The sequence below is a fragment of the Tachypleus tridentatus genome, chromosome 12 (assembly GCF_004210375.1).
Source record: "Tachypleus tridentatus isolate NWPU-2018 chromosome 12, ASM421037v1, whole genome shotgun sequence".
Classification (NCBI taxonomy): domain Eukaryota; kingdom Metazoa; phylum Arthropoda; class Merostomata; order Xiphosura; family Limulidae; genus Tachypleus; species Tachypleus tridentatus.
Genome location: NC_134836.1, coordinates 137739202 through 137757649, shown reverse-complemented (window position 1 = coordinate 137757649; position 18448 = coordinate 137739202). Strand labels below are relative to the sequence as shown.

General features: G+C 31.0%; 1 protein-coding gene across 2 annotated transcripts; it reads right to left on the bottom strand.

Moving 5' to 3' along the window:
- Positions 1 to 5102: 5102 nt before the first annotated feature.
- LOC143234826 (mite group 2 allergen-like Ixo r 2) lies at positions 5103 to 15999 on the bottom strand. Of its 2 annotated transcripts, none has more exons than XM_076472480.1 (4): positions 15886 to 15999; positions 11033 to 11131; positions 7630 to 7805; positions 5103 to 5228 (listed from the first exon to the last, which is right to left on the bottom strand). In XM_076472480.1, exons 1-4 carry the CDS (start codon positions 15896 to 15898, stop codon positions 5148 to 5150), a joined length of 369 nt encoding a protein of 122 aa, XP_076328595.1. In that variant the 5' UTR covers positions 15899 to 15999; the 3' UTR covers positions 5103 to 5147. The 2 variants fall into 2 exon arrangements, with proteins under 2 accessions (XP_076328595.1, XP_076328596.1); XM_076472481.1 differs by lacking the exon at positions 15886 to 15999 and adding an exon at positions 14567 to 14723.
- Between the last annotated feature and the right edge of the window lie 2449 nt (positions 16000 to 18448).

Below are 18448 nucleotides of genomic sequence, written 5' to 3'. Positions count from 1 at the left end.
CGCTTTTGATAAATATTACATAAGTTCTATATTTACTACCTTGAATATTTATATAATTCTAAAGAATATTTAGTGATAACAAAAGTGTTAGAGAGCATAACGTGTAGAATACTGTATTATTATTCCTTGATTGTTTTGTTAATTTGCACATAGTTATCATTGCCTTTGTTTTGTTTATTTATCTAATATTGTTAATTCTTATGTTTATTTACCTAATATTGATAGTTGTTCTGTTTATTTACTCTATATTAGTACTTTTTGAGATATTTATATCATATTATTGTTTGACAGTTGTTCTGTTTATTTACTCTGTGTTATTACTTGTCAGTTGTTTGAGATATTTACATCATATTATTGTTTGACAGTTGTTCTGTTTATTTACTCTGTGTTATTACTTGTCAGTTGTTTGAGATATTTACATCATATTATTGTTTGACAGTTGTTCTGTTTATTTACTCTGTGTTATTATTTGTCAGTTGTTTCTGATGTTGACATCATATTATTGTTTGACAGTTGTTCTGTTTATTTACTTTGTGTTATCACTTGTCAGTTGTTTGAGATATTTACATCATACTATTGTTTGACAGTTGTTCTGTTTATTTACTCTGTGTTATTACTTGTCAGTTGTTTGAGATATTTACATCATATTATTGTTTGATAGTTGTTCTGTTTATTTACTCTGTGTTATTACTTGTCTGTTGTTTGAGATATTTACATCATATTATTGTTTGACAGTTTTTCTGTTTATTTACTCTGTGTTATTACTTGTCAGTTGTTTGAGATATTTACATCATATTATTGTTTGATAGTTGATCTGTTTATTTACTCTGTGTTATTACTTGTCAGTTGTTTGAGATATTTACATCATATTATTGTTTGATAGTTGATCTGTTTATTTACTCTGTGTTATTACTTGTCAGTTGTTTGAGATATTTACATCATATTATTGTTTGATAGTTGTTCTGTTTATTTACTCTGTGTTATTACTTGTCAGTTGTTTCTGATGTTGACATCATATTATTGTTTGACAGTTGTTCTGTTTATTTACTGTGTTATTACTTGTCAGTTGTTTCTGATGTTGATATCATATTATTGTTTGACAGTTGTTCTGTTTATTTACTCTGTGTTATTACTTGTCAGTTGTTTGAGATATTTACATCATATTATTGTTTGACAGTTGTTCTGTTTATTTACTCTGTGTTATTACTTGTCAGTTGTTTGAGGTATTTACATCATATTATTGTTTGACAGTTGTTCTGTTTATTTACTCTGTGTTATTACTTGTCAGTTGTTTGAGATATTTACATCATATTATTGTTTGACAGTTGTTCTGTTTATTTACTCTGTGTTATTACTTGTCAGTTGTTTGAGATATTTACATCATACTATTGTTTGACAGTTGTTCTGTTTATTTACTCTGTGTTATTACTTGTCAGTTGTTTGAGATATTTACATCATATTATTGTTTGACAGTTGTTCTGTTTATTTACTCTGTGTTATTACTTGTCAGTTGTTTGAGGTATTTACATCATATTATTGTTTGACAGTTGTTCTGTTTATTTACTCTGTGTTATTACTTGTCAGTTGTTTGAGGTATTTACATCATATTATTGTTTGACAGTTGTTCTGTTTATTTACTCTGTGTTATTACTTGTCAGTTGTTTGAGATATTTACATCATATTATTGTTTGACAGTTGTTCTGTTTATTTACTCTGTGTTATTACTTGTCAGTTGTTTGAGATATTTACATGATATTATTGTTTGACAGTTGTTCTGTTTATTTACTCTGTGTTATTACTTGTCAGTTGTTTGAGATATTTACATCATATTATTGTTTGACAGTTGTTCTGTTTATTTACTCTGTGTTATTACTTGTCAGTTGTTTGAGATATTTACATCATACTATTGTTTGACAGTTGTTCTGTTTATTTACTCTGTGTTATTACTTGTCAGTTGTTTGAGATATTTACATCATATTATTGTTTGACAGTTGTTCTGTTTATTTACTCTGTGTTATTACTTGTCAGTTGTTTGAGGTATTTACATCATATTATTGTTTGACAGTTGTTCTGTTTATTTACTCTGTGTTATTACTTGTCAGTTGTTTGAGATATTTACATCATATTATTGTTTGACAGTTGTTCTGTTTATTTACTCTGTGTTATTACTTGTCAGTTGTTTGAGATATTTACATCATACTATTGTTTGACAGTTGTTCTGTTTATTTACTCTGTGCTATTACTTGTCAGTTGTTTGAGATATTTACATCATATTATTGTTTGACAGTTGTTCTGTTTATTTACTCTGTGTTATTACTTGTCAGTTGTTTGAGGTATTTACATCATATTATTGTTTGACAGTTGTTCTGTTTATTTACTCTGTGTTATTACTTGTCAGTTGTTTGAGGTATTTGCATCATATTATTGTTTGACAGTTGTTCTGTTTATTTACTCTGTGTTATTACTTGTCAGTTGTTTGAGATATTTACATCATATTATTGTTTGACAGTTGTTCTGTTTATTTACTCTGTGTTATTACTTGTCAGTTGTTTGAGATATTTACATCATATTATTGTTTGACAGTTGTTCTGTTTATTTACTCTGTGTTATTACTTGTCAGTTGTTTGAGATATTTACATCATATTATTGTTTGACAGTTGTTCTGTTTATTTACTCTGTGTTATTACTTGTCAGTTGTTTGAGATATTTACATCATACTATTGTTTGACAGTTGTTCTGTTTATTTACTCTGTGTTATTACTTGTCAGTTGTTTGAGATATTTACATCATATTATTGTTTGACAGTTGTTCTGTTTATTTACTCTGTGTTATTACTTGTCAGTTGTTTGAGATATTTACATCATATTATTGTTTGACAGTTGTTCTGTTTATTTACTCTGTGTTATTACTTGTCAGTTGTTTGAGGTATTTACATCATATTATTGTTTGACAGTTGTTCTGTTTATTTACTCTGTGTTATTACTTGTCAGTTGTTTGAGGTATTTACATCATATTATTGTTTGACAGTTGTTCTGTTTATTTACTCTGTGTTATTACTTGTCAGTTGTTTGAGATATTTACATCATATTATTGTTTGACAGTTGTTCTGTTTATTTACTCTGTGTTATTACTTGTCAGTTGTTTGAGATATTTACATCATATTATTGTTTGACAGTTGTTCTGTTTATTTACTCTGTGTTATTACTTGTCTGTTGTTTGAGATATTTACATCATATTATTGTTTGACAGTTGTTCTGTTTATTTACTCTGTGTTATTACTTGTCAGTTGTTTGAGATATTTACATCATATTATTGTTTGATAGTTGTTCTGTTTATTTACTCTGTGTTATTACTTGTCAGTTGTTTGAGATATTTACATCATATTATTGTTTGACAGTTGTTCTGTTTATTTACTCTGTGTTATTACTTGTCAGTTGTTTGAGATATTTACATCATATTATTGTTTGACAGTTGTTCTGTTTATTTACTCTGTGTTATTACTTGTCTGTTGTTTGAGATATTTACATCATATTATTGTTTGACAGTTGTTCTGTTTATTTACTCTGTGTTATTACTTGTCAGTTGTTTGAGATATTTACATCATATTATTGTTTGATAGTTGTTCTGTTTATTTACTCTGTGTTATTACTTGTCAGTTGTTTCGATTACATTTCTTATAAAATCTTCTTTTCACTACTGAATACTTAATAAAACAAAACAAGAACAGAACAAAACGTTTGACCAGAACTGAGAGGTTAGTAGGTTCTAACTATTGTTAATAAAGTCACGTTACTATTCTTAAATTCTATGTATGGTTAGTAGATTTTAACTGTTATTAATAGATTCACATTATTGTTTTGATATTTGGGGTATGGTTAGTAGATTATAACAATTGTTAATAGATTCACATTATTGTTTTTATATTCGGGGTATGGTTAGTAGATTATAACAATTGTTAATAGATTCACATTATTGTTTTTATATTCGGGGTGTGGTTAGTAGATTATAACAATTGTTAATAGATTCACATTATTGTTTTTATATTCGGGGTATGGTTAGTAGGTTCTAACAACTGTAAATAAACTCACATTATTGTTCTTAAATTCAGGGAACAGTAAGTAGATTCTAACTATTGTTGATAAATTCACATTATTGTTCTTAAATTCTGGGTATGGTTAGTAGATTCTAATTATTGTTAATCAATATACATTATTGTTCTTAAATTCTGGGTATGGTTAGTAGATTATAACAATAGTTAATAGATTATTTTTTTTATATTCGGGGTATATTCTAACAATTGTAAAAAAATTCACATTGTTGTTCTTAATTTGGTGTATGTTTAGTAAATTCGAACTATTGTTAATAAATTATAGGTATGGTTAATAGATTTTAACAATTCTTTATAGATTCACATTATTGATCGTAAATTCTGGGTATGGTTAGTAGATTCTAACTGTTGTTAATAAATTCATATTGTTGTTTGTAAATTCAGGGTATGGTTAGTACATTCTAACTGTTGTTAATAAATTCATATTGTTGTTTGTAAATTCAGGGTATGGTTAGTACATTGTAACTGTTGTTAATAAATTCACATTGTTGTTTGTAAATTCAGGGTATGGTTAGTAGATTCTAACTATTATTAATAAATTCATATTGTTGTTTGTAAATTCATGGTATGGTTAGTACATTCTAACTGTTGTTAATAAATTCATATTGTTGTTTGTAAATTCTGGGTATTGTTACTAGATTCTAACTGTTATTAATAAATTCATATTGTTGTTTGTAACTTCAGGGTATAGTTACTATATTCTAACTGTTGTTAATAAATTCACATTATTGTTCGTAACTTCAGGTTATTGTAGACAATGTTCGTACATTCATGTCATTCTCAGTAAGTTTATCCTATTGTCAATAGATTCAGGTTATGGTTATTAAATTCGAAATATTGTTAGTAATCCAGGTCGTTGTTATATTTTTATTTCTGTAAAACTTATAAAATCTCTGATTATTTTATGTGACATGATGATTTGGTTATTTATGTCTGTGTTCAGGATATTAAAGCTGAACTGTAATAGTAGACAACGTACTGGACGTACACAAAGTGACATGGAAGGTTTTATTGTGGATTCATAGATCTCTCGTTCTTTCTAAACGACATCTACATCAGTTTTGAAACAAAATACGTCTCCTTCGTCTCCTTTCACCCGCCATGTGACTGTAGTGGAAATCTGTTAAATAAAATACATTCTGTTAAATAGTTGTAGACCTAATAAGTTACTTCTTGGACAAAATGAAATGTTGGCCTTGTATTAATTATTGAACATTTTTGTTCTTCAAGATGAGAGGTTGTTAAAACAGAATGAAAATAGCACATTGATTTACTGCATGATAAACCAATTATAATTTTGATCGCTTCACACATTCATACGCTGTGGGATCTGGCATGGCTTGTTGGTGAGGGAACTCGACTCAATCTGCTAGCCCTTTTTGTCGAGGGCGTTATAATATTGTGGTCAATCCGACTGTTCGTTGGAAAATAGTGACCTCAGCGTTGTTAGCGGGTGGTTAATATTATTGTTTTCTCTATAGCCTAGCACTTTTAATTTAGAAACGGTTATTGCAAATAGTCCTCGAATGGCTTCGTGTGAAATTGGAAACAAACGTTTTACGTTACAGCACACTAATAAGTTTGTTTGTTGTAAGTGAGCGCAAGGTTACACAAAGTATTATCTGTGTTCATCCCACTGTGGTTACCGAAACTCGAATTTTAGCATATAAACTTACTTCTGAGTCCACCAAACATGCTCGCCCTTTGTGCCGTGGGGGCGTTTATACATGACGGTCAATCCCACTATTAGTTGGTAAAAGAGTAGCTCAGGAGTTTGCGGTGGGTGGTGATGACTAACTGCCTTCCCTCTAGTCTCTTACACTGCTAAATTATGGACGGCTAGCGCAGATAGCCCTCGTGTAGCTTTGCACGAAATTAAAACCAAATACTTCTGATCCACTAGGGGCGGATGGATGTTTTTTTTTTTTCCCTTAATTGCTCAAACATTTAGAGTACCAGTTACTCTAGTATAACAACATATAATAATGAGTGAAATAAATAAAATTATATATTCAAACATCTAACACCGCCCTCTACATTTCGACACACAGTTACACAACCCCTTTCAAACATGTGGTCAGCTCCGGTCAGTTACCTCTTTCTTTGTGAACCTGACGATGACCGAAGAAGGTCGAAACGTTGTTCGCTCTTCTATGTAAAATATTTTCTCAACCCAAACGAGCCGTTTTTGCATATAAACAACATATAATGTACGAAAATGTATAACGTTTTATACATTGTTTTCAGGCATTTCTGTTGTTTGTTTTTTTTTTAAAGTTAGATGTTTCCATTGTTAACCAGAGGTAGTTTACTGCCATATGGAGTGCGCATGGCTTAAGAAACAATCTGAGAAACAAAAGAATTCGAGCTAGAGAAAGGATGGATTAATTATTGGGTCATCAGGTGCCAAGTCGGTTGTCTGTTGTCCCAGTTCTGTGAACCTCTGCTTTAATGATATACAAGAAATATGAAAGAATACTATAAGCACGAGATAAGTTCAGCATATATACGAAACTATTGTGTTAACATCTAATTTAGTAGCATGAATTTAACATCATCAGCGAACGTTAGTTAAAGTTAATGTGTTTAACGTGTAGTTAAAGAACTACATGTGACAAACTTCAACCGATGAGTTGAAATAAATGAATGTGCTTAAAATTTTTTTCAATTAGAAAATTAAGGGTTGTATTTAATAGAACTGAGAGAACGTCTAATGTTTAATTTGTATTTATATCTGCGATAAAACACTCATTTATATTCTCGCGTTCGCTGGGTTGATTATTTTATTTCTTTCGTAGTAAATGTACGTCACGCAAGCTTTATAAAGTGATACGCTTATTTTATTAGGCCTAACTAAAAAATATTATAGGACTTAGCACCATTGAATTAACACGTAGTATATAGATGAAGCCTACCTAATCGTTCATATGAAGGCTGTTCGGAATACGAGTTAACAGTTGTGTTAATATTGTTTGAATTTTGCATAAGGTTGTACGAAGGCTATCTGCACTAGCCGTCCTTAATTTAGCAATGTAAGATAGGAGGAAAGCAGCTAGTCATTACCACCCACCGCCAATTCTTGGGCTACTCGTTTAGCAACGAATAGTAGGATTGACCGTACATTATAATAACCCCACGGGGAATTGAACTCGCGACCCTCGGATTACAAGCTGAGTGCTTTAACCACCTGGCCATGCCGGGTCCGTTAATATTATTTCTGGACATACAGTATGTGAGTGTGTGCGTATGTGATGTGTGATAAATTATTGTTTGTGAAGTACGTATAAGATGCTTAACAATACCCTTACATTATTTTATTATTATCGATAAATATTTAAACATTCATTGAATATTAATTAACTACCTAAATACGTATTTTATATTTTATTTTAAATGTATCTAGAATCTAAACATCGAAATACTTTTTCAAGCCCATTATAGAGGTCGCTTTTATCTCCACTGTTAAACTAATTATAAGCTAAATTAAATACAAACGGATTTATTAAAGGTATACAGAGTACCTTAGGAAACCAGGTCTTCACTTCGAGACTGAACCTGTATGTATATGTCTGGCCTTTAGTGATAGGACAGGTAATACCATTGTCTTCACATGCGTTCATCTTCAATCCGGGAAACGGCACGTTTATTAATATAACCTTAGCTTTGATGTCATTGATGAGATTCTGGGAATCTTGATCTAAACAAAACGTATAAGGAATGATGCTTTATTCTTTAACTTGAAAATTATTTAGAATTCAAAAAGTCAGTGAACCTCTCTTAGTGCCATCTGTCGGAATGTTTTAACTGTATTATAGAGATATTCTTCCAGTTTCAGGGATATTTTACCAAAGCAACAAATTGTATAAACTGTATGTTGTAAGTCGTATAAGTTGTATATAAAAATTAATAGACTTAGGAATATTTTGCATTATTAAAAATATGTACTTAATTAAATGTTTCATTTATTAATTTGCATTGATATAATTTCTAGGCTTGTGTATAATGTTTGTTAATAATTGTATGCTATGTTTTGATAGGTGTATCAAACTTCAGGAATATTAGTTGTTCTTAACATTTTTTTCAAGAGAAAATTTTAAGATTATGACTACAAGTCTGTTCCTTAGAAGACGATAGAAAAAATGTTTCTAATAATACGTCTTATATGTTTATATACAAAATTGTAATTAATAAATAAATCTTATAAACAACCGTATAGTAATAAATGAATATATCTAATTTTATTATAGTTTCGTGACAAAACGTGAATATTCAGACTAAACGAAAACAAGAATTTGATTACTAAATAAACAGTTTATGTAAAACGTTGAATATATAATTTAAAAGTTATGTTTTGATACTAAATTAACAGTGAAGTTTCCTTTGAAAAGATATAACCAATTTAAATATACAAAATAAAAATTCTGAAAATAAATATAAAACATATGAAAAATAATGCAAATAAGAAATTAACACTTAGGACTCTTAGCTTGATCATGATAATTATAAAGATCTTGTTTCAATTTAGAACATAAATATACATCGTGATAATTATAAAGATCTTGTTTCAATTTAGAACATAAATATACATCGTGATAATTATAAAGGTCTTGTTTCAATTTAGAACATAAATATACATCGTGATAATTATAAAGGTCTTGTTTCAATTTAGAACACAAATATACATCGTGATAATTATAAAGATCTTGTTTCAATTTAGAACATAAATATACATCGTGATAATTATAAAGATCTTGTTTCAATTTAGAACATAAATATACATCGTGATAATTATAAAGATCTTGTTTCAATTTAGAACATAAATATACATCGTGATAATTATAAAGATCTTGTTTCAATTTAGAACATAAATATACATCGTGATAATTATAAAGATCTTGTTTCAATTTAGAACATAAATATACATCATGATTATTATAAAGATCTTGTTTCAATTTAGAACATAAATATACATCGTGATAATTATAAAGATCTTGTTTCAATTTAGAACATAAATATACATCGTGATAATTATAAAATTCTTGTTTCAATTTAGAACATAAATATACATCGTGATAATTATAAAGGTCTTGTTTCAATTTAGAACATAAATATATATCATAATAATTATAAAGGTCTTGTTTGAGCTTAGAACATAAATATTCATTAAAATATTAATTATAAAGGTTTTGTTTGAGCTTAGAACATAAATATTCATAATTATATTAATTATAGAGGTTTTGTTTGAACTTAGAACATAAATATTCATTAAAATATTAATTATAAAGGTTTTGTTTGAGCTTAGAACATAAATATTCATAATTATATTAATTATAGAGGTTTTGTTTGAACTTAGAACATAAATATTCATAATAATATTAATTATAAAAGTTTTGTTTGAACTTAGAACATAAATATACATAATAATATTAATTATAGAGGTTTTGTTTGAACTTAGAACATAAATATTCATAATAATATTAATTATAAAAGTTTTGTTTGAACTTAGAACATAAATATACATAATTATATTAATTATAGAGGTTTTGTTTGAGCTTAGAACATAAATATTCATAATAATATTAATTATAAAGGTTTCGTTTGTACTTAGAACATAAATATTCATAATAATATTAATTATAAAGGTTTTGTTTGTACTTAGAACATAAATATTCATAATAATATTAATTATAGAGGTTTTGTTTGAGCTTAGAACATAAATATTCATAATAATATTAATTATAAAGGTTTTGTTTGAGCTTAGAACATAAATATTCATAATTATATTAATTATAGAGGTTTTGTTTGAACTTAGAACATAAATATTCATAATAATATTAATTATAAAAGTTTTGTTTGAACTTAGAACATAAATATACATAATAATATTAATTATAGAGGTTTTGTTTGAACTTAGAATATAAATATTCATAATAATATTAATTATAAAAGTTTTGTTTGAACTTAGAACATAAATATACATAATTATATTAATTATAGAGGTTTTGTTTGAGCTTAGAACATAAATATTCATAATAATATTAATTATAAAGGTTTTGTTTGTACTTAGAACATAAATATTCATAATAATATTAATTATAAAGGTTTTGTTTGAACTTAGAACATAAATATTCATAATAATATTAATTATAAAGGTTTTGTTTGAACTTAGAACATAAATATTCATAATAATATTAATTATAAAGGTTTTGTTTGAACTTAGAACATAAATATTCGTAATAATATTAATTATAAAATTTTGTTTGAACTTAGAACATAAATATTCATAATAATATTAATTATAAAGGTTTTGTTTGAACTTAGAACATAAATATTCATAATAATATTAATTATAAAAGTTTTGTTTGAACTTAGAACATAAATATACATAATTATATTAATTATAGAGGTTTTGTTTGAACTTAGAACATAAATATTCATAATAATATTAATTATAAAGGTTTTGTTTGTACTTAGAACATAAATATTCATAATAATATTAATTATAGAGGTTTTGTTTGAGCTTAGAACATAAATATTCATAATAATATTAATTATAGAGGTTTTGTTTGAGCTTAGAACATAAATATTCATAATAATATTAATTATAAAAGTTTTGTTTGAACTTAGAACATAAATATTCATAATAATATTAATTATAGAGGTTTTGTTTGAGCTTAGAACATAAATATTCATAATAATATTAATTATAAAAGTTTTGTTTGAACTTAAAACATAAATATACATAATAATGTTAATTATAAAGGTTTTGTTTGAACTTAGAACATAAAAGTAATAATAATAAGCCACCCTTAAAAAGCAAGCTAATACACTCGATTCTCTGATAAGATATTCTAATTACAAATCGTCTTGCACTATACCACACTAAGTAATTAACAGTACACGAGGTGTCCTGATATTACTAACTTGCCACAAAATCCACTTCAGCCACAACTGTCTTGCCCCTGAAGAAGGAACAGGGTTCGGTTTCACAGGGCTCCACACGTATCGCAGTAATTTCACCACCTGAAAAGAAAAGGAAATAAATGGAGGATAAGAAATGATCAGACAGAATTATTTTGAATAACTATGAGATGGTAAGCGTTAGAGTGTAGAGTTGTCTTCTATTTATATAAGGAAGACATGGTAGCAGACATTTACCATGGTAAATGAAATCTAACTGTTCAAACCATTTTTATTTCTAGTCTGTTTGTACATTGTTGAAATCCATACAAAGTTACCCGAGGAATGTGTGCACTAGCAGTGCGTAATATACTATAGGTTTGTTTGTTTGTTTCGGAATTTCGCACAAAGCTACTCGAGGGCTATCTGTGCTAGCCGTCCCTAATTTACCAGTGTAAGACTAGAGGGAAGGCAGCTAGTCATCACCACCCACCGCCAACTCTTGGGCTACTCTTTTACCAACGAATAGTGGGATTGACCGTCACATTATACACCCCCACGGCTGGGAGGGCGAGCATGTTCAGCGCGACGCGGGCGCGAACCCGCGACCCTCAGATTACGAGTCGCACGCCTTACGCGCTAGGCCATGCCAGGCCGTATACTATAAGAAAGGTAAACTGTCAACGTTACTCTCCGCCAACCGATGATTTCTTGAAATAATCAGAACATCATAACGCCTTCATTGTTAAAAGGCTTAGCATGTTCAAAGACAGGTTTCGATCCCGCGAAATACAGTTTACGAATTGACCGCACTATCCACAAGAATGTCTCGGGGCGCACGTGAAAGATTATAATGATGTTATGATCTGTGTTTGTGAATTTATTTGAAGAACTTTGGAGCTAGAACTGTATACTCAAGAAATGTTATGTATGTGTGTGAGGAAATTCTTCAATAATCAACCTAGATGTACATTGTTTGAATACCATAAAATCTAACATAAAACAAACTAAATGTAATTTTTAAATACACCATTATTTGATCTAATGTTAAAAAAAGACAGTAATCATGTTAAAGGTATGGGTGGGTTAAAAGATTGACAGACACAACTCACTACTGTGTCAGCAGTAAGTGTAAGGGTATGCAATGAAGAAATTCGGCTTTCATTAACCCTGATGGTTAGAATACAGAGTCGCGTAGGTCCGCGTTTAACACCATGATGGTTAGAATACAGAGTCGCGTAGGTCCGCGTTTAACACCATGATGGTTAGAATACAGAGTCGTGTAGGTCCGCGTTTAACACCATGATGGTTAAAATACAGAGTCGTGTAGGTCCGCGTTTAACACTATGATGGTTAAAATACAGAGTCGCGTAGGCCCGCGTTTAACACTATGATGGTTAGAATACAGAGTCGCGTAGGCCCGCGTTTAACACTATGATGGTTAGAATACAGAGTCGCGCTGGTCCGCGTTTAACACCATGATGGTTAGAATACAGAGTCGTGTAGGCCCGCGTTTAACACCATGATGGTTAGAATACAGAGTCGCGTAGGTCCGCGTTTAACACCATGATGGTTAGAATACATAATCGCGTAGGCCCGCGTTTAACACTATGATTGTTAGAATACAGAGTCGTGTAGGTCCGCGTTTAACACCATGATGGTTATAATACAGAGTCGTGTAGGCCCGCGTTTAACACTATGATGGTTATAATACAGAGTCGCGTAGGTCCGCGTTTAACACCATGATGGTTAGAATACAGAGTCGTGTAGGTCCGCGTTTAACACCATGATGGTTAGAATACAGAGTCGTGTAGGTCCGCGTTTAACACCATGATGGTTAGAATACAGAGTCGTGTAGGCCCGCGTTTAACACTATGATGGTTATAATACAGAGTCGTGTAGGTCCGCGTTTAACACCATGTTGGTTATAATACAGAGTCGTGTAGGCCCGCGTTTAACACCATGATGGTTAGAATACAGAGTCGCGTAGGTCCTCATTTAACACCATGATGGTTAGAATACAGAGTCGCGTAGGCCCGCGTTTAACACTATGATTGTTAGAATACAGAGTCGTGTAGGTCCGCGTTTAACACCATGATGGTTATAATACAGAGTCGTGTAGGCCCGCGTTTAACACCATGATGGTTAAAATACAGAGTCGTGTGGTCCGCGTTTAACACCATGATGGTTATAATACAGAGTCGTGTAGGTCCGCGTTTAACACTATGATGGTTAGAATACAGAGTCGCGTAGGCCCGCGTTTAACACTATGATTGTTAGAATACAGAGTCGTGTAGGTCCGCGTTTAACACCATGATGGTTATAATACAGAGTCGCGTAGGCCCGCGTTTAACACTATGATGGTTAGAATACAGAGTCGTGTAGGTCCGCGTTTAACACCATGGTGGTTAGAATACAGAGTCGTGTAGGTCCGCGTTTAACACCATGTTGGTTATAATACAGAGTCGCGTAGGCCCGCGTTTAAGAATAGTTAATTCAGGCCGCGCATGGCCACGCGTGTTAAGGCGTGCGACTCGTAATCTGAGGGTCGCGGGTTCGCATCCCCGTCGCGTTAAACATGCTCGCCCTTTCAGCCGTGGGGGCGTTATAAAGTACGGTCAATCCCACTATTCATTGGTAAAAGAGTAGCCCAAGAGTTGGCGGTGGGTGGTGATGACTAGCTGCCTTCCCTCTAGTCTTACACTACTAAATTAGGGACGGCTAGCGCAGATAGCCCTCGAGTAGCTTTGCGCGAATTTCAAAAAACAAAACAAACAAACAGTTAAGTCAACTCCCGACACGTGAATTGTCGGTGGGTAATGTTAACTAGCTGTTTACCCTATAATTATATTTACTGTTAATATTTTTAAAATTAATATCTGTTGTGAGATCTTTGTTATCTAAAAAGGGAAGTATGTAATAATAATAATAATTGTGTGATAGAATTTCTTCGTGGGTACATTTAACTAATTTTGGTTTCTGCTTGAATTTTGTGTTAACTTCAACAGTCTTCAGTTAACCAATCCTGTTGTTTTCATAAGCAGAAAATAAAAAATAAACAAATTCATAGTTTATTTCATTGTAAGTTTTACAAAATCTTACGTTAAAAATAGTAAGTAATTAATAATGTTTTTATCTATTTATTTACCTACCAAGTATTCTGATTTGTAATATTCCTATAACACATCATTTTATGTTACTGGCATAACTAATCTTACCTTAAACCTGCGTCAGTATCAGATTTCATTCATAAAGAATTAGGCCTCTAGTGAGGGCGTATGTGATTGTTCAACTAACAGTTAGACCTCTAACTAAGACCTCTATGGTTATCTTACAGAACGTCATTGAACTATAAAAAACTAAAATAATTATCCAATAAGTTTTAAAATATAACTTTTTGCAAACATTTAAGATGTTAGAGAAATGTGTGCTTCTATCGTACGTATGTTAAAATATTTATATAAATAACAAAAGTACAGTTCTTAAGTAAATAATACAATAATACCGACATTATATATATCTAAAATGAATAACAACATAACTTATTAATGCACTTACTACAGACTTCATAATTTTCCAAAGTCTTAGCTTCAACAGCAACAGCGATTAAAGTTAATAAAACGATACCTGGAAACGTTACCATTTTAACGTGTAAAACTGTCGTCTGCCAAGGTGAGTGAAGTAACATTGAACCTGTGCTTCTTTATATCACTTCCGAAAGGCCTTTCTCTTATCATATTCCTCGGCTAAGCGTAAAGAACTAAAAAAAAATGAACGTCATAGCAACAATGCATGTATGAAAGCAGAGTTTTTTTGTTTAGTTTTTTAGCAACGAATTAATCGGTACGGTAGATAACAATGTTTTGCATTTGAATGGTAGGGTGTTTCTTATTGGAAGAAATTCGTCGAATGATCTGTCAGATATTTTACTGATAATTGCATACTTGTAAGAAGAAAAAAAAAGGACATTTTTTGCGACGTCCCTCGCTGGTACAGCGGTAAGTATACGGATTTACAACGCTAAAATAAGGGGTTCGATACCCCTCGATGGACTAAGCAGATAGCTAGATGTGGCTCTGCTGTAAGAAAACACACAGACGCGCGACTTTAACAACATCTGTCAGTATGGTTAGGCTTAGGTTTTAATGCGTGTCTTCTGCTGTACACAAGAGATGGTATGCATGCTAAAACAGAAATTACTTATCTTCGAGAATAAAAATATCTATCATATATATACTTAACATTTTTTAAATATGCTTAAAAAATCAAGGAACTTAAATCATACCACTAGTATATCAGATCCTGTCAAAAATATATAGTTTTATTTCTTTACCTCATAACTAACCTGATCGGGCCAGTGACATACAGGTTGTTGTAGTTACTAACCTGATCAGACCAGTGACATACAGGTTGTTGTAGTTACTAACCTGATCAGACCAGTGACATAAAGGTTGTTGTAGTTACTAACCTGATCAGACCAGTGACATACAGGTTGTTGTAGTTACTAACCTGATCAGACCAGTGACATAAAGGTTGTTGTAGTTACTAACCTGATCGGACCAGTGACATAAAGGTTGTTGTAGTTACTAATCTGATCAGACCAGTGACATACAGGTTGTTGTAGTTACTAACCTGATCAGACCAGTGACATAAAGGTTGTTGTAGTTACTAACCTGATCGGACCAGTGACATACAGGTTGTTGTAGTTACTAACCTGATCAGACCAGTGACATACAGGTTGTTGTAGTTACTAACCTGATTAGACTAATGACTTGGAATGTTAATGTAAAAGAGACGTTCACTTGTAACTATATAACTATAACCTGTAACTATATACGTCATACCCGAAGATATTATATATATTTGTAACTTGTTACCATTTTTAGGCATTCTTACATGCCCCTCAGTGGTACAATATGTCTGCGAACTCACAAGTCTAAAAACAGGGTTCAATACCCGTGGTGGGCAGAGCACAGATGGACCTTTGTGTAGCTTTGTGCTAAAAGCCAAACACTCACTCAAACATTGTTTCATCCACGTTGGAACGTGCTGTTGGGAACAACTCCACCTGGACTGGTAAAGCGTCATTAATACTTGATACGGTTGGGTTGAGATAGATATGATTATCAGAATGTTATCATTCTGAAATGAGAATGTTATTTTGTTTTTCATTAGACAACAGTTAAAACGCTTGATAGAACTATATGTGTGTTTGACATAAAAGGATGTTAGACAGTTATGTTAAAATAGAAAATATATTACATGAACCTATATTACAGGATACAAAGGTTTATTAAGATGTGTAATATAATATATCACTACTTTTCAGTACAAATTACGGGACACAAAGGTTTATTAAGATGTGTAATATAATATATCACTACTTTCCAGTACAAATTACACAACACTTACGTTTATTAAGATGTGTAATATAATATATCACTACTTTCCAGTACAAATTACACAACACTTACGTTTATTAAGATGTGTAATATAATATATCACTACTTTCCAGTGCAAATTACGGGACACAAAGGTTTATTAAGATGTGTAATATAATATATCACTACTTTCCAGTGCAAATTACACAACACTCAGCTTTATTAAGATGTGTAATATAATATATCACTACTTTCCAGTGCAAATTACACAACACTCAGCTTTATTAAGATGTGTAATATAATATATCACTACTTTCCAGTGCAAATTACGGGACACAAAGGTTTATTAAGATGTGTAATATAATATATCACTACTTTCCAGTACAAATTAGAGGACACAAAGGTTTATTAAGATGTGTAATATATCATTACTTTACTACCACATGAAATACAATACTATATTTTTAATACACAGTTATCTGTCAACGTTACCGATCTATAGTAATATAAGCTTTCTTTTGAATAAATGTCATAGACAAGTATGTTTTTACCAACGGAATCTTTTTTTTTTTTGGTAAACCACACGACCGTTAACAACGTTTCGGTAACTTGACGTAATCAGTTCGTTGTAACGTTGTCCATTTTATATCGTTTTCAGTCAGACTTCTCTTAGTCTCAATGTTACCATGACATTAGTTCATGATGTTGAAAGCTATGAAACAGCCTAAATACACCACGTGACCACGTGGTTCTGTTCGTTTGGTACACCACGTGGTTGTGTTCGTTTGGTACAAAAGACACCAAACTTTTGTTTATTTCAATTTTTGAGGTAAATAAAAAAAATGCGTCATAAACCATAAATGTAATATTATATATACAATGTTGTGATCCACGACACTGGTTATGTAAGAAACACTTTCCTTTTAACACTTTTAGAGTGTGCAGTCTTTCTAACATTATCGACCAATAAGACAGCGGTAAGTCCACGTGCTTACAAAACTAAAATACGTAGTTCAATTCCCCGCGGTAGGTACATCAGATGGCCCAATGTAGCTATACTCTAAAACAAACAAACAAACAAACCAGACATTCAATTAATTCTGTAGTTCTTGTATTTTCCCCCAAATAAAATGATTTATTTCTTTTATTTAACTTTTGTTTCCCTGTCACAAATCACTATCAGATCACATGAACTACCACTGGTATATTAACAGAAAATGCTCGTTCTATTTGAAAACCGGCAACACGCGAATATAATCTTTCTATACATTCAAACACAAACACTTAAACTGATAATCAGAGATAAAGAAACAACAATATCTTTAATTCATAGACTTATCGATAAACGGTACATCGTGTATAACCATGGTTATTTATTTCTGAGGGCTCAACTGTACCATCGCCAGCAAGTGTCCATTTGTTTATCTACTTGAAAGTCGTATATACTGTTTTCGATTAGAAAGTCAGACATATTTTGTTTATCACCGTAACCTGACAAATAGATATAGAACACAATAAAACAACCTAACAACGTGACAATATAGAACACAACAATAAAACCTAACCACGTGACGATATAGAACACAATAGTAAAACATGATCATGAAAAGATATAGAACACAATACTATAATCAATCTATTATAAAGTTTTCACTATGGGTACAAGGTAGTTTTATTCTGTACACAAAGAACTGTCTGTATGATTTCTGTTGTCAAAACCATGTGGCAATTTCATTCTCTAGACAGCTGTTTCTGTGATTTCTAAGGTGAATACCACGATGTATTCTTTTCTGCAGATACCTATCTGTTTGATTTTTATGGTCAAAACCACGATGTAATTCTTTTCTGCAGATAGCTATCTGTTTGATTTCTATGGTCAATACCACGATGTAATTCTTTTCTGCAGATAGCTACCTGTTTGATTTCTGTGGTCAATACCACGATGTCATTCATTTCTGCAAATAGCTATCTGTTTGATTTCTACGGGCAATACCACGACGTAATTCTTTCCTGGAGAAAGCTATCTCTTTGATTTTTATGGTCAATCACGATGTAATTC